The 17,942-nt window shown below is 41.9% G+C and overlaps 1 protein-coding gene and 1 non-coding gene across 4 annotated transcripts in view; both read right to left on the bottom strand.

Annotated features, from left to right (window-relative positions):
• The window catches only part of ZFR (zinc finger RNA binding protein), a 53,458-nt gene that overhangs the window by 21,756 nt on the left and 13,760 nt on the right, over positions 1-17,942 (bottom strand). For all 3 annotated transcript variants that reach the window (XM_051643612.1, XM_051643611.1, XM_051643613.1), the window contains exons 3-7: positions 8,041-8,323; positions 6,218-6,362; positions 5,205-5,423; positions 3,708-3,955; positions 2,552-2,743 (exon numbers count right to left, since the gene is read on the bottom strand). In XM_051643612.1, the coding sequence (XP_051499572.1) occupies positions 2,552-2,743; positions 3,708-3,955; positions 5,205-5,423; positions 6,218-6,362; positions 8,041-8,323 (1,087 nt within the window). The remainder of the gene's footprint in view (positions 1-2,551; positions 2,744-3,707; positions 3,956-5,204; positions 5,424-6,217; positions 6,363-8,040; positions 8,324-17,942) is intronic.
• On the bottom strand, positions 10,859-10,995 carry LOC127396105 (small nucleolar RNA SNORA66). The gene has a single exon (XR_007891905.1). It is a non-coding gene; the product is annotated as a small nucleolar RNA SNORA66 (small nucleolar RNA).

Genomic DNA, 17,942 nt, shown 5'->3' on the forward strand with positions numbered 1-17,942 from the left:
TCAGGCTGAACAACCCAAACTCCCTCAGCGTGTCCTCATAAGGGAGATGCTCCAGCCCTCAGATCGTTTTCATGGCCCTTCTCTGGACTTCTTCCAACAGCTCCACATCTTTCTTGTGCTGGGGGCACCAGAGCTGGACACAGTGTTCTAGTTGAGGTCTCACCAGGGCAGAGCAGAGGGGCAGAATCATCCCTCTCCATCTTCTTTTGGCCACACTTCTTTAAATACAGCCCAGGATGCAGTTGGCCTTCAGGGCTGCAACAGCACATTGGTGGCTTGTGTCCAGCCTTTGATCCACTAGTACCCCCAGGTCCTTTTCCGCAGGGCTGCTCTCAAGTGTGACCCCCCCAGCCTGTATTCATATCTTGGGTTACCTTGGCCCAGGTGCAGGACCCTGCACTTGGCCTTGTTGAACCTCATGAGTTTCTCCTGGGCCCACTTCTCTAGCTTGTCCAGGTCCCTCTGGATGGCATCTCGTCCCTCTGGCATGTCAACCGCACCACCCAGCTTCGTGTCATTGGCAAACCTGCTGAGGGTGCTCTCGATGCCACCATCAATATCGTTAATGAAGACATTAAACAACACTGGGCCCAGCACTGACCCCTGAAGGACATCACTTGTCACTGCTTTCCATCTGAACTTAAGAGCCATTGACCACTACCCTCTGGGCATGACCACCTAGCCAGTTTCTTATCCATTGAACAGTCCACTCATCAAACCCAAATCTCTCCAAATTAGTGAGAAGGCTGTTGTGGGGGATCATGTCAAAGGCCTTGCAGAAGTCCAGATAGATGACATCCATAGGTCTTTCCTTGTCCACTGATGTAGTCACTTTGCTGTAGAAAGTCACTAGGTTGGTCAGGGAGGATTTGCCCCTGGTAAAGTCATGCTGGCTGTCTTGGATCACCTCCTTGTCCTCCACGTGCCTTAGCATGTATTCTAGGAGGATCTGTTCCATGATTTTCCCAGGCGCAGAGATGAGGCTGACAGGTCAGTAGTTTCCAGGGTCCTCCTTTCTACCCTTTTTAAATATGGGCATAACATGTCCTTTCTTCCAATCACCAGGGACTTCACCTGACTGCCAAGATTTTTCAACTATCATGGATAGTGGTTTGGCAACTACATCCACCAGTTCCTTCAAGACTCTGGGATTTATCTCATCAGGTCCCATGGACTTGCATATCTTTAGTTTCCTCAGATGGTTACAAACCTTATCTTTACTTACAGTGGAGGGGACTTTGTCTCTCTGGTCTGCATCTTGTGGGCCATCAACTTGAGAGCTGTGAGAAGTGGTACTGGCAGTGAAGACTGAGGCAAAAAAGTTGTTGTGTTTCTCAGCCTTCTCCTCGTCTGTTGTTACCATTTCACCATTGTGGCTCATCAGGGGGGCTTCGCTTTCTTTAACCTTCCTTTTCTGGTTTATGTACCTGTAGAAGCCCTTCTTGTTTTTCTTAACATCTCTTGCCAAGTTCAGTTCTAGGTGTGCCTTGGCCTTCCTGACCTCATCCCTGCATAACAGGGCACAACCGGGTAGTATGATCTCATGATCAGCAATAAAACTGGGGGACAAATAAGAAAGGAGGGGGGGAAGGTAGGGAAAGGATGTTCAGAGTGATGGTGTTTGTCTTCCCAAGTAACTCTTACATGTGATGATGCCCAGCTTTCCTGAAGATGGCTGAACACCTGCCTGCCAATGGGAGGTGATGAAGGAATTCCTTGTTTTGCTTTGCTTGCACATGTGGTTTTTGCTTTACGTGTTAAACTGTCTTTATCTCAACCCATGAGTTTTCCTGCTTTTACTCTTCCAATTCTCTCTTCCATCCCACCAGGGAGGAGTGAGGGAGCAGCTGTGTGGGGCTTAGTTGCCAGATGGGGTTAAAACAAGACAAATACCTAAACAAACATTCTACACTGGCATTGAATTTGGAAAAATTTAAAACACAGGTCACAGGGGGTCACAATGCAGCCCAGTCTTTATTCCAGGGTGCTCACCTAATTGCACTCAAACAGTAGGGAAAACATGCTTACCTAAAGCCTTCTGAACATACCCACTACAAAATCTACAGGATGCTGTTCCTTGCTGCCATATGCCAATTTTCTTTGCAAGAAATACCAAGGAGCGATGCATAATAGTCCTGTCCCTGGGCACTGACACAGCTTAGTGTTTCAAGGTGCACTGAAAGCTTCCCAGCACCAGACTGGTAAGACGAATGTCAATGAAATTACTGAGAACACTTACGGGGCACAAGTATGCTACCTGATGTCCTCATTAGCTCTTTTCTCCATCTTACTCTACACCTCCTTCCTACAATTTGTATACTTTCCCTATTACATCCTCTTCTCATTGATGTCATGGCAATATTCTTCCTCCTTTCTCCCCACAAGGCCCTTCCAATACTGTGCTTAAAGATAAGTTAGAAACAAAAAGGAGAACATCTTAAAACAAAAGGATTCAAATTACATTGTTTCTATGTATTTTATCTCTGAGAAAAAAACTATGGGAATAAATGTAAGACTGACTTGTATAATAAGAACAAGAGAAAACTCTTACTTTTTGATGCTTGGCTCCACGGATATGAGCAGCATAAGCATCTGCTCCTGTACAAGATACATCACAAAGCTCACAGCGCAACTGATTCTGAGTTCCACGAGCAGAAGTGCTGCTGTTATTGGTGTTCTGGGAAGCTTTTAATGCTGCTTCTTTCTTTTTGTGCTTCTGGCCTTCTAAGTGTTCTTTATAAGTCTGTTTAAATAAACCATACACATAAAATAAGCTCTGTACTGCTCATTCATCATTCATGTGAACACATCTAATACAGAACATAGCATAAAACACATGCTTTGTATAAGAAACTCCCTACACTGAACGTTTCCTTACAACGTCTTCTAAGGCATCAGCAGGCCACTTCTTAGATCAATAAGTGTCCTTCACCACTATGATTTCACTTTGAGGTAATACAACAATCAAGTATTAGTCAACAGATTCTACCGTTGAAAACTTGGTATGATCAGAAAACTGCATCTCAGTTGCAGTTTCCTAAGTTGCATTAAATTACTATTGATTTTGAATTTTTTTCAAACTACAAGACCACAGTAATTAAGTGTATCCAAAGAACCTAAAATTAAATTAAAAATAAGGCAGTGCAGAAATAAAGCTGTGCTGAAAATGCAAGGCAGAAGCTGATATTTGTTTCTATACCTACACTGGCCACCTAGAGAACAGAGAAGGTGCAAAATAATGACAGGTTTACCTAAATGTAACAACTGGTTATCGAAACACACACATTAACACTCTGCATGAATTGCTGTATTATTTTCTATGCAGTTATACCCACTGTGAAACTAAACTGGGATACTGGAATATTTTTGTGAACTATCATTCACAAAATGCATTAATTTCATAGTTCTGAAAAAAAGTATTTTCTAAGAAGTTTGCTATGCTAAAAAGGCAAATCAGATTTAAAGTTTAGAGTATTTCTGAAGTTCAAAGCACAGCTGGAGCTTCTCTGTATAAGCTCAGAGGATGTATCTTTTTGTCTTTTCACAGGAATTCTTTCTGCAATAGCGTACATGTTCATTTAATTATTCCTTCAGTAGAATAATAGAATCAGATCTTTAAGATTAATAAATATTCTTAAAGGGCTCAGTTCCTCATCTGCAGAGATTATGACTGAAGTGCATAGCAGAATATTACATAATACAGGTACCTGTGGTCCAGCACAGCTGATCTTACAAACATCACAGTAGTGGATCTGGGGAGGTTTGGGAGGTTGTTTTGGTTTCAGTTGCTTATTTTGGAATGGTGCCTTTTTAGTAAAGGTGGTCCCTGTCCAAGCAGCTGTTGCAGCAGCAGCAGCAGCTGCTGCCGCTGCCTGTTTTTGTTGCTGCTGCTGCTGCTGGTAATAGGATGATGCAGCTGAATACACTGCAGCTTCATAGCCAGAATAAGAGGTACCTCAAAGATCAAAACAAAATAAATGTTACATCACGGTACATCATGTATCAATTACCTAATACATTCATTGAAAACATGTTGCCTAATAGAGTTGAGGGGCAGGGCAGAATATGAGATTTACTGAGATCTTGTTAGGCAGTCTGAATTTTTATGGATGTTTCACACTCCACAAATACAGAGCTACCAATTTTATCAGGAATATATTTTGTTTTAAATACACCTTTGCAGACACAGTTATGTTAGATATATGAAAGCATCCATAAAGAATATGTGAAATTTCCTACTACATCTGGTAAGACTGACTATGATTTAACAAAAATTGTAATACAAGATTTATCAAAGGTCACTTGAAATACGCAGTCTTCCAAAACCAGATTTGCTGTTAAAAGATTCCAAATGGCAAGGACAGACATTATGCAGAGGCAGGGGAAAAAAATGAAGATAACAGACAGAATGGCTAGTGCCAATACATTCTATTTCACTCATTTAAAGTTTTCGTACAGAGAAGCTGCTTCTCCACTACAACCTGGCTATGCAGTCCTTGTTTTCCTACTATCAAACTTGAATAAATCAAGGAAACTGGTCCTTTAAGCCAGTTTTCCCATAAACTTTTTACATCTATTGCTTCAACTATTGTAATCTTCTGATCAGGCTCTCTCTCTCAAGGAAGTCTTAAAATTAAACAGAAACAGAACACAACAAAAGTTCAAGGTAGCTATGGTATGCCAATTGATTACCACCTGGTCATAAAGTTAACATATTTTTAAATCTTTAACGATATTTTGGATTTCTAATGTATGAAGGAAAGTCTATTTTGTCTTTTTTTCAGCACACATTCTCATCCCGGCTTGTGTCAAGACAGCCCAGACTTACAAGATTTATATTGGACTGCTCCTCCCTGTCTCTATAACTGCTGTTTGATTGCAGCACACTCCCTTCCAACTCCCCTGGGTAATATTTGTGTGGATGTTTCTTTTTTTCTGTCCCACATCTTTCCTCTCCAAACCTTACAGTAAGTAGCAATGTCAATACTTTATATTCTCTCACAGGTAACAAAATAGGAACATGCCAACATCAAACCTCTTTTCAAAATACAGCAAAATTATTTGCCATTATAATGATTTAACTGGTTGACAAGTCTCAGTAGACTATGATGTAACTGAACATGAACTGTTATAATTTTAAGCATTTAAAGCCTCTCCTGTAGAAAATGTAAGGATCTGAACAACGTAACATGCATAATTCTTACCGGAGTAAGTAACCGCTGTTGTACTGTATGTTGCACTTTGAGTATAGGATGGAACAACAGTAGCTGCAGCTGCTACTGGCTGCACAGTAGAGGATACTGGATATATGGAAAAAGTAGTTGTTGCTGGACTTGGGGTTGCCGGTTTTATAGCAGTCACTTGTCGTGTTTGCTGGGCTTGGGTATACTGAGTTGCCCCTTGGCTATATCCTGCTTTAGGAGCTAATTAGGAGAGAACACAAAAGTGTACAAGCATTGACATGTTTTAGTTTAATGAAATGCAAACCATATTAAGTGATACTTCATGATATGCTAGGAAATTATTACACAAAAGTTGTCTGGAGTTTGGCTTTTGTTTTTTAAAAATTATTATCCAGTTTTTTGTGTTGGGGTGCTTCGTTGTTAATTTTTTTTTAAAGTTATGGTCATGCTACGTGTAACTGTTCAATCATGTCATAGCTCACAACAGTAGGCTTCAGGTTTATTTACTTTTAACTGTGGCGACATGTTTTTAAACAACCTTCTCATTCAGTGGTTTTACTGGTGCACACTAAACCCAAGTATGTCTAAACTTTCCTATTACTTCAAATCAAAGGAAAAAAGTAAGTAGGACTTGTTTTGCAGCATTAATGATACCAATAATTAAAGAGGTACATATGTAAGTAACTAAAGAATTAAAATATTTTCTATAATCATGTTATGACCTGAACCCACCATTGATTAGTTGAACCTACTTCAACAAGGTTTCCAGCCAAATCAACAGAAATTTGCCTAGCAGTATATTTTGAGTCTATCTAATAACAATCCAAAACCTCAGAGACTTATGGCAACATCACAGCAACGTTCAAGTTCCGGGTGCAGCAAATTTTTTCTACACATTGACAGAGGTTACATGACAAAACTGAAAAACAATAAAATATGGACCATGCAAAATACAAAAAAACCCTCTGTTTTTAAGCTGTTAAAGTGGTACCCAGGTTGTGCACACTGATAGCAGTTTGAATCATTCCACCCACCTGTCTGGTAGTAGGATTCGGCCACTGAAGGCTGGGGCTGGGCAGCGGCAGCCACAGCTGCTGCAGTGGCTGTTGGCTGCTGATAGTACTGCTTGCTGTCATAAGCTACAGCTGGGGCAGTGGATCGAACATAAGAATAGGAGTCCTAAAAATTAAAAAAAGGAAAATCCTGCAAAATTTTCCTTTAAGTATATACCTGGAGTAATAAAAGCCATTAGCAGACTCAGAACATCAGTATATTTCTTCTTGTCTACTGAAGTAGATTTTAAAAAAAGCATTTACAGAGACAGTATATACAAATAAGTGCATTAAATAAATTAATCTTTATACATACTTCAGGCTTGAAAGCAACCCTGATTGTCTTTTTCAGACTTAATACAGGAATTATCCACATGCTCTTAAATCACCTTCCCCACCACATTATTTCTGTTACTGAAAAGTAATTATTCTCACTAGTTTCTTCATAACAACTGTATCAGATCACAAATACACAGATCTCCACAAAATGTGAATTTCTACATACAACAATAAATTCTCAGGTTTACCAACATGACCCTTTACTGGTTTTAAAATTCTCACCATTAACTTCTTAACCACTTCTTTTAGAGTATGAAAATGATACTTTTAAAGCCTCCTTTACTTTGTGGTGTATCACCTGGTCCACTAGGGAATGACACCTAGTCTATAATGGCAAGTAGCCCAGTTGACACTTCCAGAACTCAGGAGATGGCTAGAAAGCTTAGAAGGGGAGGGCTTGGAAACCATTATAAGTATGTACATACACATGTTCTCTCATGCTCAGCATATTTATGGTAAAGCATAAAGAATTGATCACCTGAGGGCTACCAAGGTATGAACTACTATAGCTGTAATTTACCACTGTATTAAAAAAAATATAATAATTTCCAAGAAATACAGAAGTAAAATCTCTTTTCCATACAATCTGTGTAAACTAGAATTACTTTATTTTGTTTAGGGGACTCTCTTCTGTCCGGATGCATTTAATAACTGATGTCATACCAGTGCCCATGCTACTGTAAAGCCTCCTATGTTACCATTCACTACAAATGATAAAAGCTGTACAAAATAACTGAGAACATGAAGCAATGGTATAGTGCTTTTAAACAAACCAAAATACTAATTATAATCTAGATGTCTTGATAAATCTAGGGCTAAAAAGTAAAAAAATAAAAAAAAATACTACAGGAGACATACTAGTTCAACATCCAGAATTAACAGATAAACAGTTGCCTTTTCTGCAAGCCTGTAGCCACATGTGGTAGGGCAGTAATCTCATAAAGGGTACCCAAAAACTACCCAAATGATACCTCCTCTCCTAAGACAATCTTCTGTCCTCAAATGTTTGGTACCAGAAAGAACTACTGTGGCACACAGGAATCTGACAAGGGAACTATACCTACCTCCACTAAAAATTTTTATTGGAGCAGTTTTTTCAGCTACATTAGTTTCATGACCCAGCTTACTGTAAGCCACTCAATCACTTAAGCCAGCTAAGTACTACTCTTTTCAGCAGCAGTTTCAGAAAATCACTTGGAGGTAAACATCAGTTTATTGCTTACTGTGTCGATGTCCAAATCTTAGCTCCAGCATTACTAGTGCTGATAAACCTCTACATGAGCCATAGAATCTGCAGTCAGTTCACATTCTACCAGTTTTTGCCACTAACTAATTTGAGTTGCATCCACACGGTGATTCCCAGAAGCAAAAAATATAAGTATCATCCCATTCTCCCAAAGAGGCTCCCTCCTTTTCACATATCACTTAAAAATCACACAACAGAAGTAAACAGTTTTTTAACCCACCTGGTAATTCTGCGTCGTGACAGGAGGTGGTGGTGGTGGAGCTTCTTGTTGCCTCTGTGTATAACCATAATCCGTGGCTGTGTGTGCGGTGGGATAGCCCCCGTAGGCAGCAGCTGTGGCAGCAGCTGCAACAGCCACTGGAGCAGGTCTGGCTACGGCAACTGTGGCTGCTGCTGGGGCATAAGCTGCAGTAACGGTGTGTGCAGCCACTGGTGCCTGGTGGACAGTGTAGCTAGCAACTGTGGTTGGATGGGAATAGGCTACACCCGAAGCTGGCTGCTGGCTAGATTGGAAAAAGACAGTAAGTAAATAATTAGATTTTATCAAACACAGTAAGAGAACGCTTGCACATTTCAAGATCCTAGACTTGATTAATGCTTGTCTGTTCCACTAAGAGTCTTTCATGTTCATGGTTTTTATTACCTCTCTTCCCCCTCCATCAAAAAGGCTGTATAATTTTGAAGTTTCGGTGGACATACACATCATGCAAGTGATGACTTTCTTAGCAAGGGGGGCATTTGTGTTATGTTGTTTTTTTTTTTAAGTAATGGGACAAGAGCCTTTTATTTAAAATAATACAGAAGTCTTAAACCGTTATATTTTCATGACAGTTTTTAAATGCTTTAGTAGTTCTTCAGCAAAACTGACATACCTGTCAAATTAGCAAAAATACTACTTTTCTGTGACACCTCACTACTGGCTTGCATTTCCATAGTTTTTCAATAAACTGCATTAAAGTAATGAGATTTTAAAGACTTGCATGAATATTAGCTCAAAACTACTACATTTAAGGCAGACACACCTTAAATACACACCTCTGAAAGGAGACTTCTCCCACAGAAGCTGAAAATTATAAAAGCTGGACCTGCTTACTCATATAGCAGTTCACTGCTTTATTATGTAAAGCATCAAAAGAAAACAGAGTCAGATCAAGCAAAAAAGACTGCTAACAGAGCTCTGGCAATCTTCCAGGCACATGCTGAGATTAATCTGCATCTCTAAAATGGGCAGGTAGGACACTAATAGGTGGCTATTTGCAAAGAATGAGTAAATATTAACAGCAGAAATAAAAAATGATGGCTTCAAAGGTTTAATTATTTTAACAGAAACTAACATAATTGTGCTATATTGGTGTGTAACTGCTCATTTTGAATAGAAGCTTAGAATAGGTAGTTAGATCTTTAAGTAAACAAAGTTTCTCTTCAGATAGTATAAAATGAACTGAGAAAAATATCACTTAAGACAATGATCTGAGGTGAGGACAGAGTGATTCCTCTGAATTGTTCAGTACCCTTTCTGCATTGTTGTTTAATAATATTTAAGAACCTCTATAGGGTTTCATATCTTCATAGCACTACTAAGAGATAATTCCATGCCTCTGAAGGAGGTAGTATACCGTATTTTTCAAAAAATGAAATCTCATGTGAAACAAACATACTCAGTGGCACAATGGAACTGCTGCATGGTTATGTTCAAAACCAAATTATAGTACTTCTTCCTGAAGTCTGCAGTATTATCTCTGACATATCTAACAGAAATAAAGCACATTTTGACTATATATACTGTTACTTTTGCAAAGAACATTTCCATAATTTCCTTGTGTTCAGTAATTTTTATGTATTCATTTATTTATGGGAAAACTGATTTTGTAATTTTAATTACAACAGAACCCATTAACTTCATAGTATTAAAAAAAAACAACCCTTCTTACAGCAGAACAGAGAAAATTTTATTACTATTGGACTCCCATGCCTGGACTCCCACCTTCTTCTCACCACAGGCCCCTGACTGCTTAATCATCTGCATTCCATCCAAAGTTAATTCAGTTCTGAGTTGTACTCACAATAAAGTTTAATTTTATTTTCAATTTCTGAGCATAACAGCAGAAGGAAAAGACCTAAAATACTTTGGTGTAGATCCCACCACTGCATGAAACAATTCCCCCTACTTGACAGACATAGGAATATGCTCTGCTTTGTCAGTATAAGGTAAGAAATATTTTCTCATGGTAAAATTGAACCACAGTCTATAAAGTGAAGTTGCATTAGCTACGTAACAGTACAGGGTTGTAAAATATTCACAAATTCTGAGGTAATTATAATTATCATATATATTTATCAAAACCACATTACATTAAGAAAACAGCAGACTGTTTAACTCAGACGGCAGCTGAATACATCAGAAGTCCAACACTGCCAAAAAGGGCAGTCTTGCTCCACCCTACCACCACTCTTATTTCTCCCTCCTCCCATGTACCAAACCGGACTAAGCCACTCTATTCCACCACTGGTGCTAGTTCTGCTACTTGGCATGCTACTAACTACGCTGATTTAACTCATTAATCCAGCAGAAAATGATGAGAATTTTTTTTTTTACTGGCCTCATTTTCTGACATGGTAGAAATGTTAAAAACATTGAAGCTCACAAAAAAAAAAAAAAAAAAAAAAAAAAAAAGTCTGCTGAGTGCCAGAACCCACATAAATTATACTTAGTGAAAGACGGGGGGTGAAATGGAAGGAGGAGAAAGAACAGGGACCTGTCCAAGAAGCACTAACTTGGATTTTCCAAGTTTCATGATGCAGTGCTTAAGTAATTCTTACAAAATCTGATGCAGTGTTAAAAACACACTATGAAGTAACAGTACCAATCAATTTATCAAAGAAAATGCTTTTGTTCTCAGAATACATGTAATTAAAGCTACCTGACAGTTTATAGTATTTAATATTGTGAAGGGATTATCATCATTATTAGCAGGACTGTTGAAAATATTCTGGTACAGACAGTTTAATTTCTTCTGTGCTATTTTTGTACTAAAATTTCTTATCATGGTCTAGAATTAACAGCCAAAATAATGTGATTTTTAAGGCTAATACAGTTCTATGACCATGTTTACTTTAGCAAACCTGTTCCCCTTGCTTCTGCAACATCATGCAGAGCTAGTGATCGAGTTTGCAAGATTGTAAGAGAAATATTCTAGAATTGACTACTTCCTTCTTTTAAAAAGTTTTGTTACATTATGTTACAGAAATTCATGGTGACAGCTCTTCTAAATTTATCACATTTCTTTCTTCTCCTCATGGACTTACTGAAAACCTCTTAACATTAACATGACCAGACATTTTCTTGTAATTAATTTACATAAAAGTATTTTTGTGCCAGCTTCTTCATTTAACTTACAAGTTTTTATCCTTGTTTGGTGACTAGTAGCTCATCACTTTTGCTGAGATGAACTTACCTCCTCCTAGATTATTTGCCCAGACTCCTCATTGCACTGATCTTTCTTGCAGTTCATCTGTGCACCTATCCTAGTTATTATCTAGTCTTCTTTCTTGACTACAGACTGCAAGAACTGTACACATCATTTCAGATTAAGTTTCAGCTGTGCTACCCACTGTGCTCCAGAAAGCGTTTTCTTTCCAAAGTCTAGCTTTCTCAGACAGCTTATTGTAAAATTACCTGTGTACTGACAATATTTCCTTGCACCAAATATCACAACATGCCATACGAATACAAATACTAAGTAAGACTCAGAAGCGATCCCTAGGGAACTTCACTGCAGTTATTCCTATTTGGTAATCACTTTTCTAATTCCACTAACCACCTCTACCAACTTGTTCTCTACATCTCTTACTAACCTCTACTTTAAGTAATAATTTTCCATACTGCACCACATCAAGTGTTTAAAATTTGTCCTGATAAATAAAGACTCCAAAAGATTTAGGCACATGAACAAGTTATTAGAACAGCAATAAAATATTACAGTATGTCAGCTGAGCTATGGTAACAAACCACATGTGCGTTCTTCACAAGAAGCTCAGTATAACTTCATCCCCAACATAGTGGGAAAAAGTTAAACCAAATTACTCGGTAAATTCTATGGGCTTAGGACTTACTAACAGGGACTGCAGCACATCAGACTGTGCTAACAACTAACTCCTTGACCTGGTAACTTAGCCTGTTGTGCTGGGTTTGGCTGGTGTAGAGGCAATTTTCTCCATAGTAACTGGCATGAGACTATGTATGAGTTTTCTCACTCTTCCAATTCTCTCCTCCATCCCACCAGGGAAGAGGGAGGGAGCAGCTGTGTGGGGCTTAGTTGCCAGCTTGAGTTAAACCCCAACTCCAGTTTCTTTGCAGATTAATCCCTCTACTTCCTCTAAATAAATTCTAATACCCTTACTAACAACTTTGAGTTCAAGTTAATTCCAGCTCTCTTCATATGAAAAGATGGCAGAATCACAGAATGTCTTAGCTTGGCCTTAAAGTCCAACCCCCCTACAACAAGCAGGGACATCTCCAACTAGACCAGATTGCTTAGAGCCCCATCGAACCTCACATTGAATGTCTCCAGGGGCCTCCAACACCTGTCCAGGCAATCTGTTACAGTGATCCACCATGCTCATATTGAAGAACTTTTTCCTAATGTCCAACCTAAATCTACCCCTCTCTAGCTTGAAACCATTACCCCTTGTCCTAGCGTTACATGTGAACAGATCTTACCCAGCCTTCTTATAGGCTCCTTTCAGATATAGGAAGGTTGCTGTAGGGTCCCCTCCAGTCTTCTCTTCTTCAGGCTGAACAACCCAGACTCCCTCAGCCTGTCTTCATAATAGAGGTGCTCCAGCCCTCGGATCATTTTGGTGGCCCTCCTCTGGACACGCTCAAACGGGTCCACATCTTTCTTGTGTTGGGGGCTCCAGAGCTGAATGCTGTACTCCAGGTAAGGTCTCATCAGGGTGGAGTAGAGGGGCAGAATCACCTCTTTCCATCTGCTGGCCACAATTCTTCTGATGCAGCCATGGATGGAGTAGGCCTTTTGGGCTGCAATTGCACATTGGTGGCTCATGTCCAGCTTTTCAGCCAGTAGTACTCACAGGTCTTTTTCCACACTACTGCTCTCAAGTATGTCCTCCCCCAGCCTGTATTTGTATCTCTGGTTGCCTTAGCCTTGGCCTTGTTGAACCTCATGAGGTTCACCTGGGCCCACTTCTCCAGCTTGTCCAGGTCCCTCTGGATGGCATCTCGTCCCTCTGGCATATTGACCACGCCACTCAGCTCAACATCATTGGCAAACCTGCTGAGGGTGCTCTCAATGCCACCATCAATATCGTTAATGAAGATATTAAACAGCACTGGGCCCAGCACTGACCCCTGAGGGACACCACTTGTCACTGTTTTCCATCTGAACTTAAGAGCCATTGACCACTACCCTCTGGGCATGACCATCTAGCCAGTTTCTTATCCATTGAACAGTCCACTCATCAAACCCAAATCTCTCCAAATTAGTGAGAAGGGTGTTGTGGAGGATCATGTCAAAGGCCTTGCAGAAGTCCAGACAGATGACATCCATAGGCCTTTCCTTGTCCACTGATGTAGTCACTTTGCTGTAGAAAGTCACTAGGTTGGTCAGGCAGGATTTGCCCCTGGTAAAGTCATGCTGGCTGTCTTGGATCACCTCCTTGTCCTCCATGTGCCTTAGCATGTATTCTAGGAGGATCTGTTCCATGATCTTCCCAGGCACAGAGGTGAGGCTGACAGGTCAGTAGTTCCCAGGGTCCTCCTTTCTACCCTTTAAAAAAATGGGCGTAATGTTTCCTTTCTTCCAGTCACCAGGGACTTCACCTCACTGACAATACTTTTCAAATATCATGGAGAGTGGCTTGGCAACTACATCAGCCAGTTCCTTCAGGACTCTGGGATACATCTCATCAGATTCCAACCAACTTGTATTATGTTCAGGATACTCAGATGACCACGAAACATGTCTTTGCTTATGGTGGGAGGGGCTTTGTTTCCCTGGTCTCCATCTTGTGGGCCATCAACTTGAGAGCTGTGAGAAGCAGGGCTGGCAGGGAAGACTGAGGCAAAAAAGTTGTTGAAATTCTCAGCCTTCTCCTCATCTGTTGTTACTAGCTCACCACTGCTGCTCATCAGGGGGATACACTTTCTTTAACTCTCCTTTTCTGGTACCGTGCCTGTAGAAGCCCATTCTTGTTTTTCTTTACATCCCTTGCCGAGTTCAGCTCCAGCTGACCTTGGCCTTCCAGTCACAGGATTCATCACACCAAGTTTCCATAAGTGCACTATGTCATAGCTTTCCTGTAGCATGATAGCTTCCAACTCCTCCTGTTTGTTGCCCATGCTGCATGTATTGCTGTGGAGGTACTTCAGCTGGGCTGCCGGCCACGTCACCTTCTCAGAGGAACACTTCTTTATTACCCAAGGTGTTTAATTGATGCTACCCTGCTGTCTCCTATTACCTCAGAAGCCCTTGGCTCATCTCTGTAAGACTCTGCCTGTGTTGCAGTATCCACACCATGCTTCACAGCAACAGTTTGAAGGCTCCTACTGTCATTTCACCCTCTCAACCCTGGTGTGTCTTCCTGCCACTTGTCACAAACAATCTTGATAAGATTATCCTCCTCCCCCCCCTAACATCTAGTTTAAAGTCCTGTCAATCAGCCCACAACCCCTTGTACAAAGACCCTCTTCCCCCTTTGAGAAAGGTGTCTCCTGTTTGGTGTAATCATTTCCAGTACCATGTAGGCCACCCCATTATCAAAAAACCCAAATTTGTGCCAGTGACACCAGCCATGGAACCATGTGTTGATAGACTGGATTCTCCTGTTTCTTACAATGTCACTGCTTCCAACTGGAAGGAGGGAAGAAAAAACCAGCCTGCGCCATACGAGTCTCTCATTAATCATCCCAACATCCTGAAGTCTCTGTTGATTGTTTGTGGCGTACTATTTGCTGCTTCCTCTACACCCACATGAAAAATCAGCAGTGGGTAGTAATCTGTGGACCTCACTAAGCTATGAAGAGAGACAGCTGACCTCTCTGTGAGGAGGATCTACTTGGCTTATTGGACCCTCTGTTCCCCTCAGAACAGAAATGCCTACAACTAGAAACCTTTTTATTTTCCTTTTGTGTGTGGTAGTTATACAAGCAGTAGGCCTGACTCTGTATGCAACTCAGGTGTAGCTCGCCTATTGTCCCCATCCTAATTCGGCTGTTCCTTCTCAAACAGAGCTCTGTACCTATTGCTCAGAGGCACTTGGAGCGGCGAGGTGAGCAAGAGGATTTTGCCTCCTGCCTCTGCCATGAACTTGCCTCTGCTTGCTCTGTTTATTTAGGCTTCTGCCTTTGGCCCAACAGGGGCTGGATACAGAGGGCCCTTGATCCTGAGTACTCTCTGATGTTTCTGTTTAAAGTAGGGGAGAGCCTGGCTTCACCACTCTATCTCCTGTTCAGCCTCCCTAATGCTCCTCAATCTTTCGACCTCCTCATGCAGCTCTGCCACCAGGCGGAGCAGATTGTCCACCTGTGAACAGTGCATCATAGAATCATAGAATATGCTGAGTTGGAAGGGACCCATCAGGATCATTGAGTCCAACTCTTGTCCCTGTGTAGGGCACCCCTAGAATCACACCATGTGCCTGAGAGCATCATCCAAATGCTTCCTGAACTCAGGCTGGCTTGGTGCTGTGACCACTTCCCTGGGGAGCTTGTTCCAGTTCTCGACCACCCTCTGGGTTAAAAACCTTTTCTGATACCCAACCTAAACCTCCCCTGGTTCAGCTTCCTGCCATTTCCCCAAGTCCTGTCATTGGTCACAGAGTGAAGAGATCAGCACCTGCCCCATCTCTTCCCCTCGTGAGGAAGCCACAGACTGCAATGAAGTCACCCCTCAGCCTCCTCTTCTGCAAGCTGAATAATACAAGTGACCTCAGCCGCTCCCCATATGGCATCCCTTCCAGACCCTTCACCATGCCTGTGACTCTCCGTTGTACACTCTCCAATAGCTTGATGTCCTTTTATCTTGTGGTGCCCAAAACTGCACGCAGTACTCAAGGTGAGGCAGCACCAGTGCAGAGTAGACCGGGACAATCACCTTCCTTGACCAGCTGGCAATGCCCTACTTGATGCACCCCAGGACACAATGGGCCCCCCTGGCTGCCAGGGCAGACTGCTGGCTCATCTTCAGTTTGCCATCAACCAGGTTCCCCCAGGTCCCTCTCCGCCAGGCTGCTCTCCAGCCACTCGCTCCCCAGGCTGTACTTACCACCACGGCTGCCCCATCCCAGGTGCACAATCCAGCACTTGCCCTTGTTAAACTTCATGTGTTTGGTGATTGTCCATCTCTCTAATTTGCAGAGGTCTCTGCAGGGCCTGCCTGCCCTCAAGGAAGTCAACAGCTCCTCCCAGTTTTGTACCATCAGCAAACTTGCTTAGAATTCCTTTGAGTCCAAGTCCTTTGACACAGTCCAAGTCACTGATGAAGATGTTGAAGAGGACTGGGCTTAGGATGGAGCCCTGCAGGACCCCACTAATGACTGCTTGTCAGCCAGATGTTACCCCACTGACAGTCACTCTTTGTGCTTGACCTGTGAACCAGTTGCTCACCCATTGTATGGTATACTTGTATAGCTGTATGCTTGACATTTTGTCCCGGAGAATACTGTGAGAGACAGCATCAAAAGCCTTGCTGAAGTCCAAAAATATTACATCCACTGGCTTCCCTTGATCAACTAGGTGGGTTACTTTGTCTTAAAAAGAAATTAGATTTGACAAGCAGGACTTCCCCTCATGAAGCTGCTGCTGGCTGTGACCAGTGACTGTGTTGTTCTCCAGGTGTTTTTCAATACCTCCCAGAATAATCTTTTCCATAATTTTACTAGGCACTGAAGTTAGACTGGCTAGCCTGTAGTTTCCAGGGTCCTCCTTCTTGCCCTTACTGAATATTAGCCAGTTTCCAGACAACCCCAGATTCCAAGGACCTCCGAAAAATCAAGAGAGAGGCCTGGCAATGACACCAGCAAGCTCCTTAAGGATTCTGGGATGGCTTCCATCAGGTGCATGGGCTTGTAGGGATCTAACTGTAGCAGCAGACCCCACACAAGTTCAGGGTCAGCTAAGAGTTGATACTTGCTGCAGCCATGATCCTCCAGTTCCGGGTATTGAGGCCCCCTTGGTCTATCACCAGTGTTCAAGACAGAGGCAAAGAATGTATTAAATACCTCTACTATATCCCTCTTGGTGAGGCGACTGTCCTTATCCTGTAAAGGACCTATGTTGTTTCTACACTGCCTTTTGCTGTTAATGTATTTGAAAAAACTCTTTTTCTTCTCTGGCCAGTTTCAGCTCCAGTTGAACTTCGGCTGCTCAAATTTTCTCCCTACATTGGTTAGCAGCATCTCTGTATTCTTCCCACGTCACCTGAGCTAGCTTCCACTGGGCATACATCTTCCTTTTCTGCCTAATCTGCAAGACCAGATCCCTGTTCAGCCAAGCTGGTTTTCTGCTTCATCTGCTTGACTTCTGACACTGTGGGATTGCCTGCTCCTGTGCCCTTAGGAGGTGATGTTTAAAGAGTGACCAGCACTCAAGAACCCCCGCACCTGCAAAAATATTTTCCCAGGGGACTTGACTCAGAAGTTCCCCGAGCAGCCTGAAGTCTGCTGTCCTGATGTCCAGTGTTGAATTTTAGCTGACAGCTTTCCTTTTGTCAACAGATTTTTAAATCAATTGCCTTGTGGCCACTGTGGCCGAGACAACCTCCAATCTTCAGTCTCAAGATCCTCTCTGTTGACAAGCAGCAGATCAAGGAGGGCATTCTTCCAAGTTGGCTCCCTTACGATGTGTTTCATAAAGCCATTATCCAGGTTGCTCAGAAATCTTCTGGCCCAGGTTGTGCTAGCTGTATGCTGCTCCCAGTTGATTTCCAGCAAGTTGAAGTCCCCCAGAAGGACAAGGGTACTTTACATGGAAGTGTCTCTTAGTTCCTCAAAGAACAGGAATAGGTCATCAGCATCCTCACCCCGGCCAAGAGGTCTATATTTCCACAAGGACATGTGCATTATTTTTTGTCCCTTGATTCCTACCCAAAGACTCTCAACTTT

The sequence above is a fragment of the Apus apus genome, chromosome Z (assembly GCF_020740795.1).
Source record: "Apus apus isolate bApuApu2 chromosome Z, bApuApu2.pri.cur, whole genome shotgun sequence".
NCBI lineage: Eukaryota > Metazoa > Chordata > Aves > Apodiformes > Apodidae > Apus > Apus apus.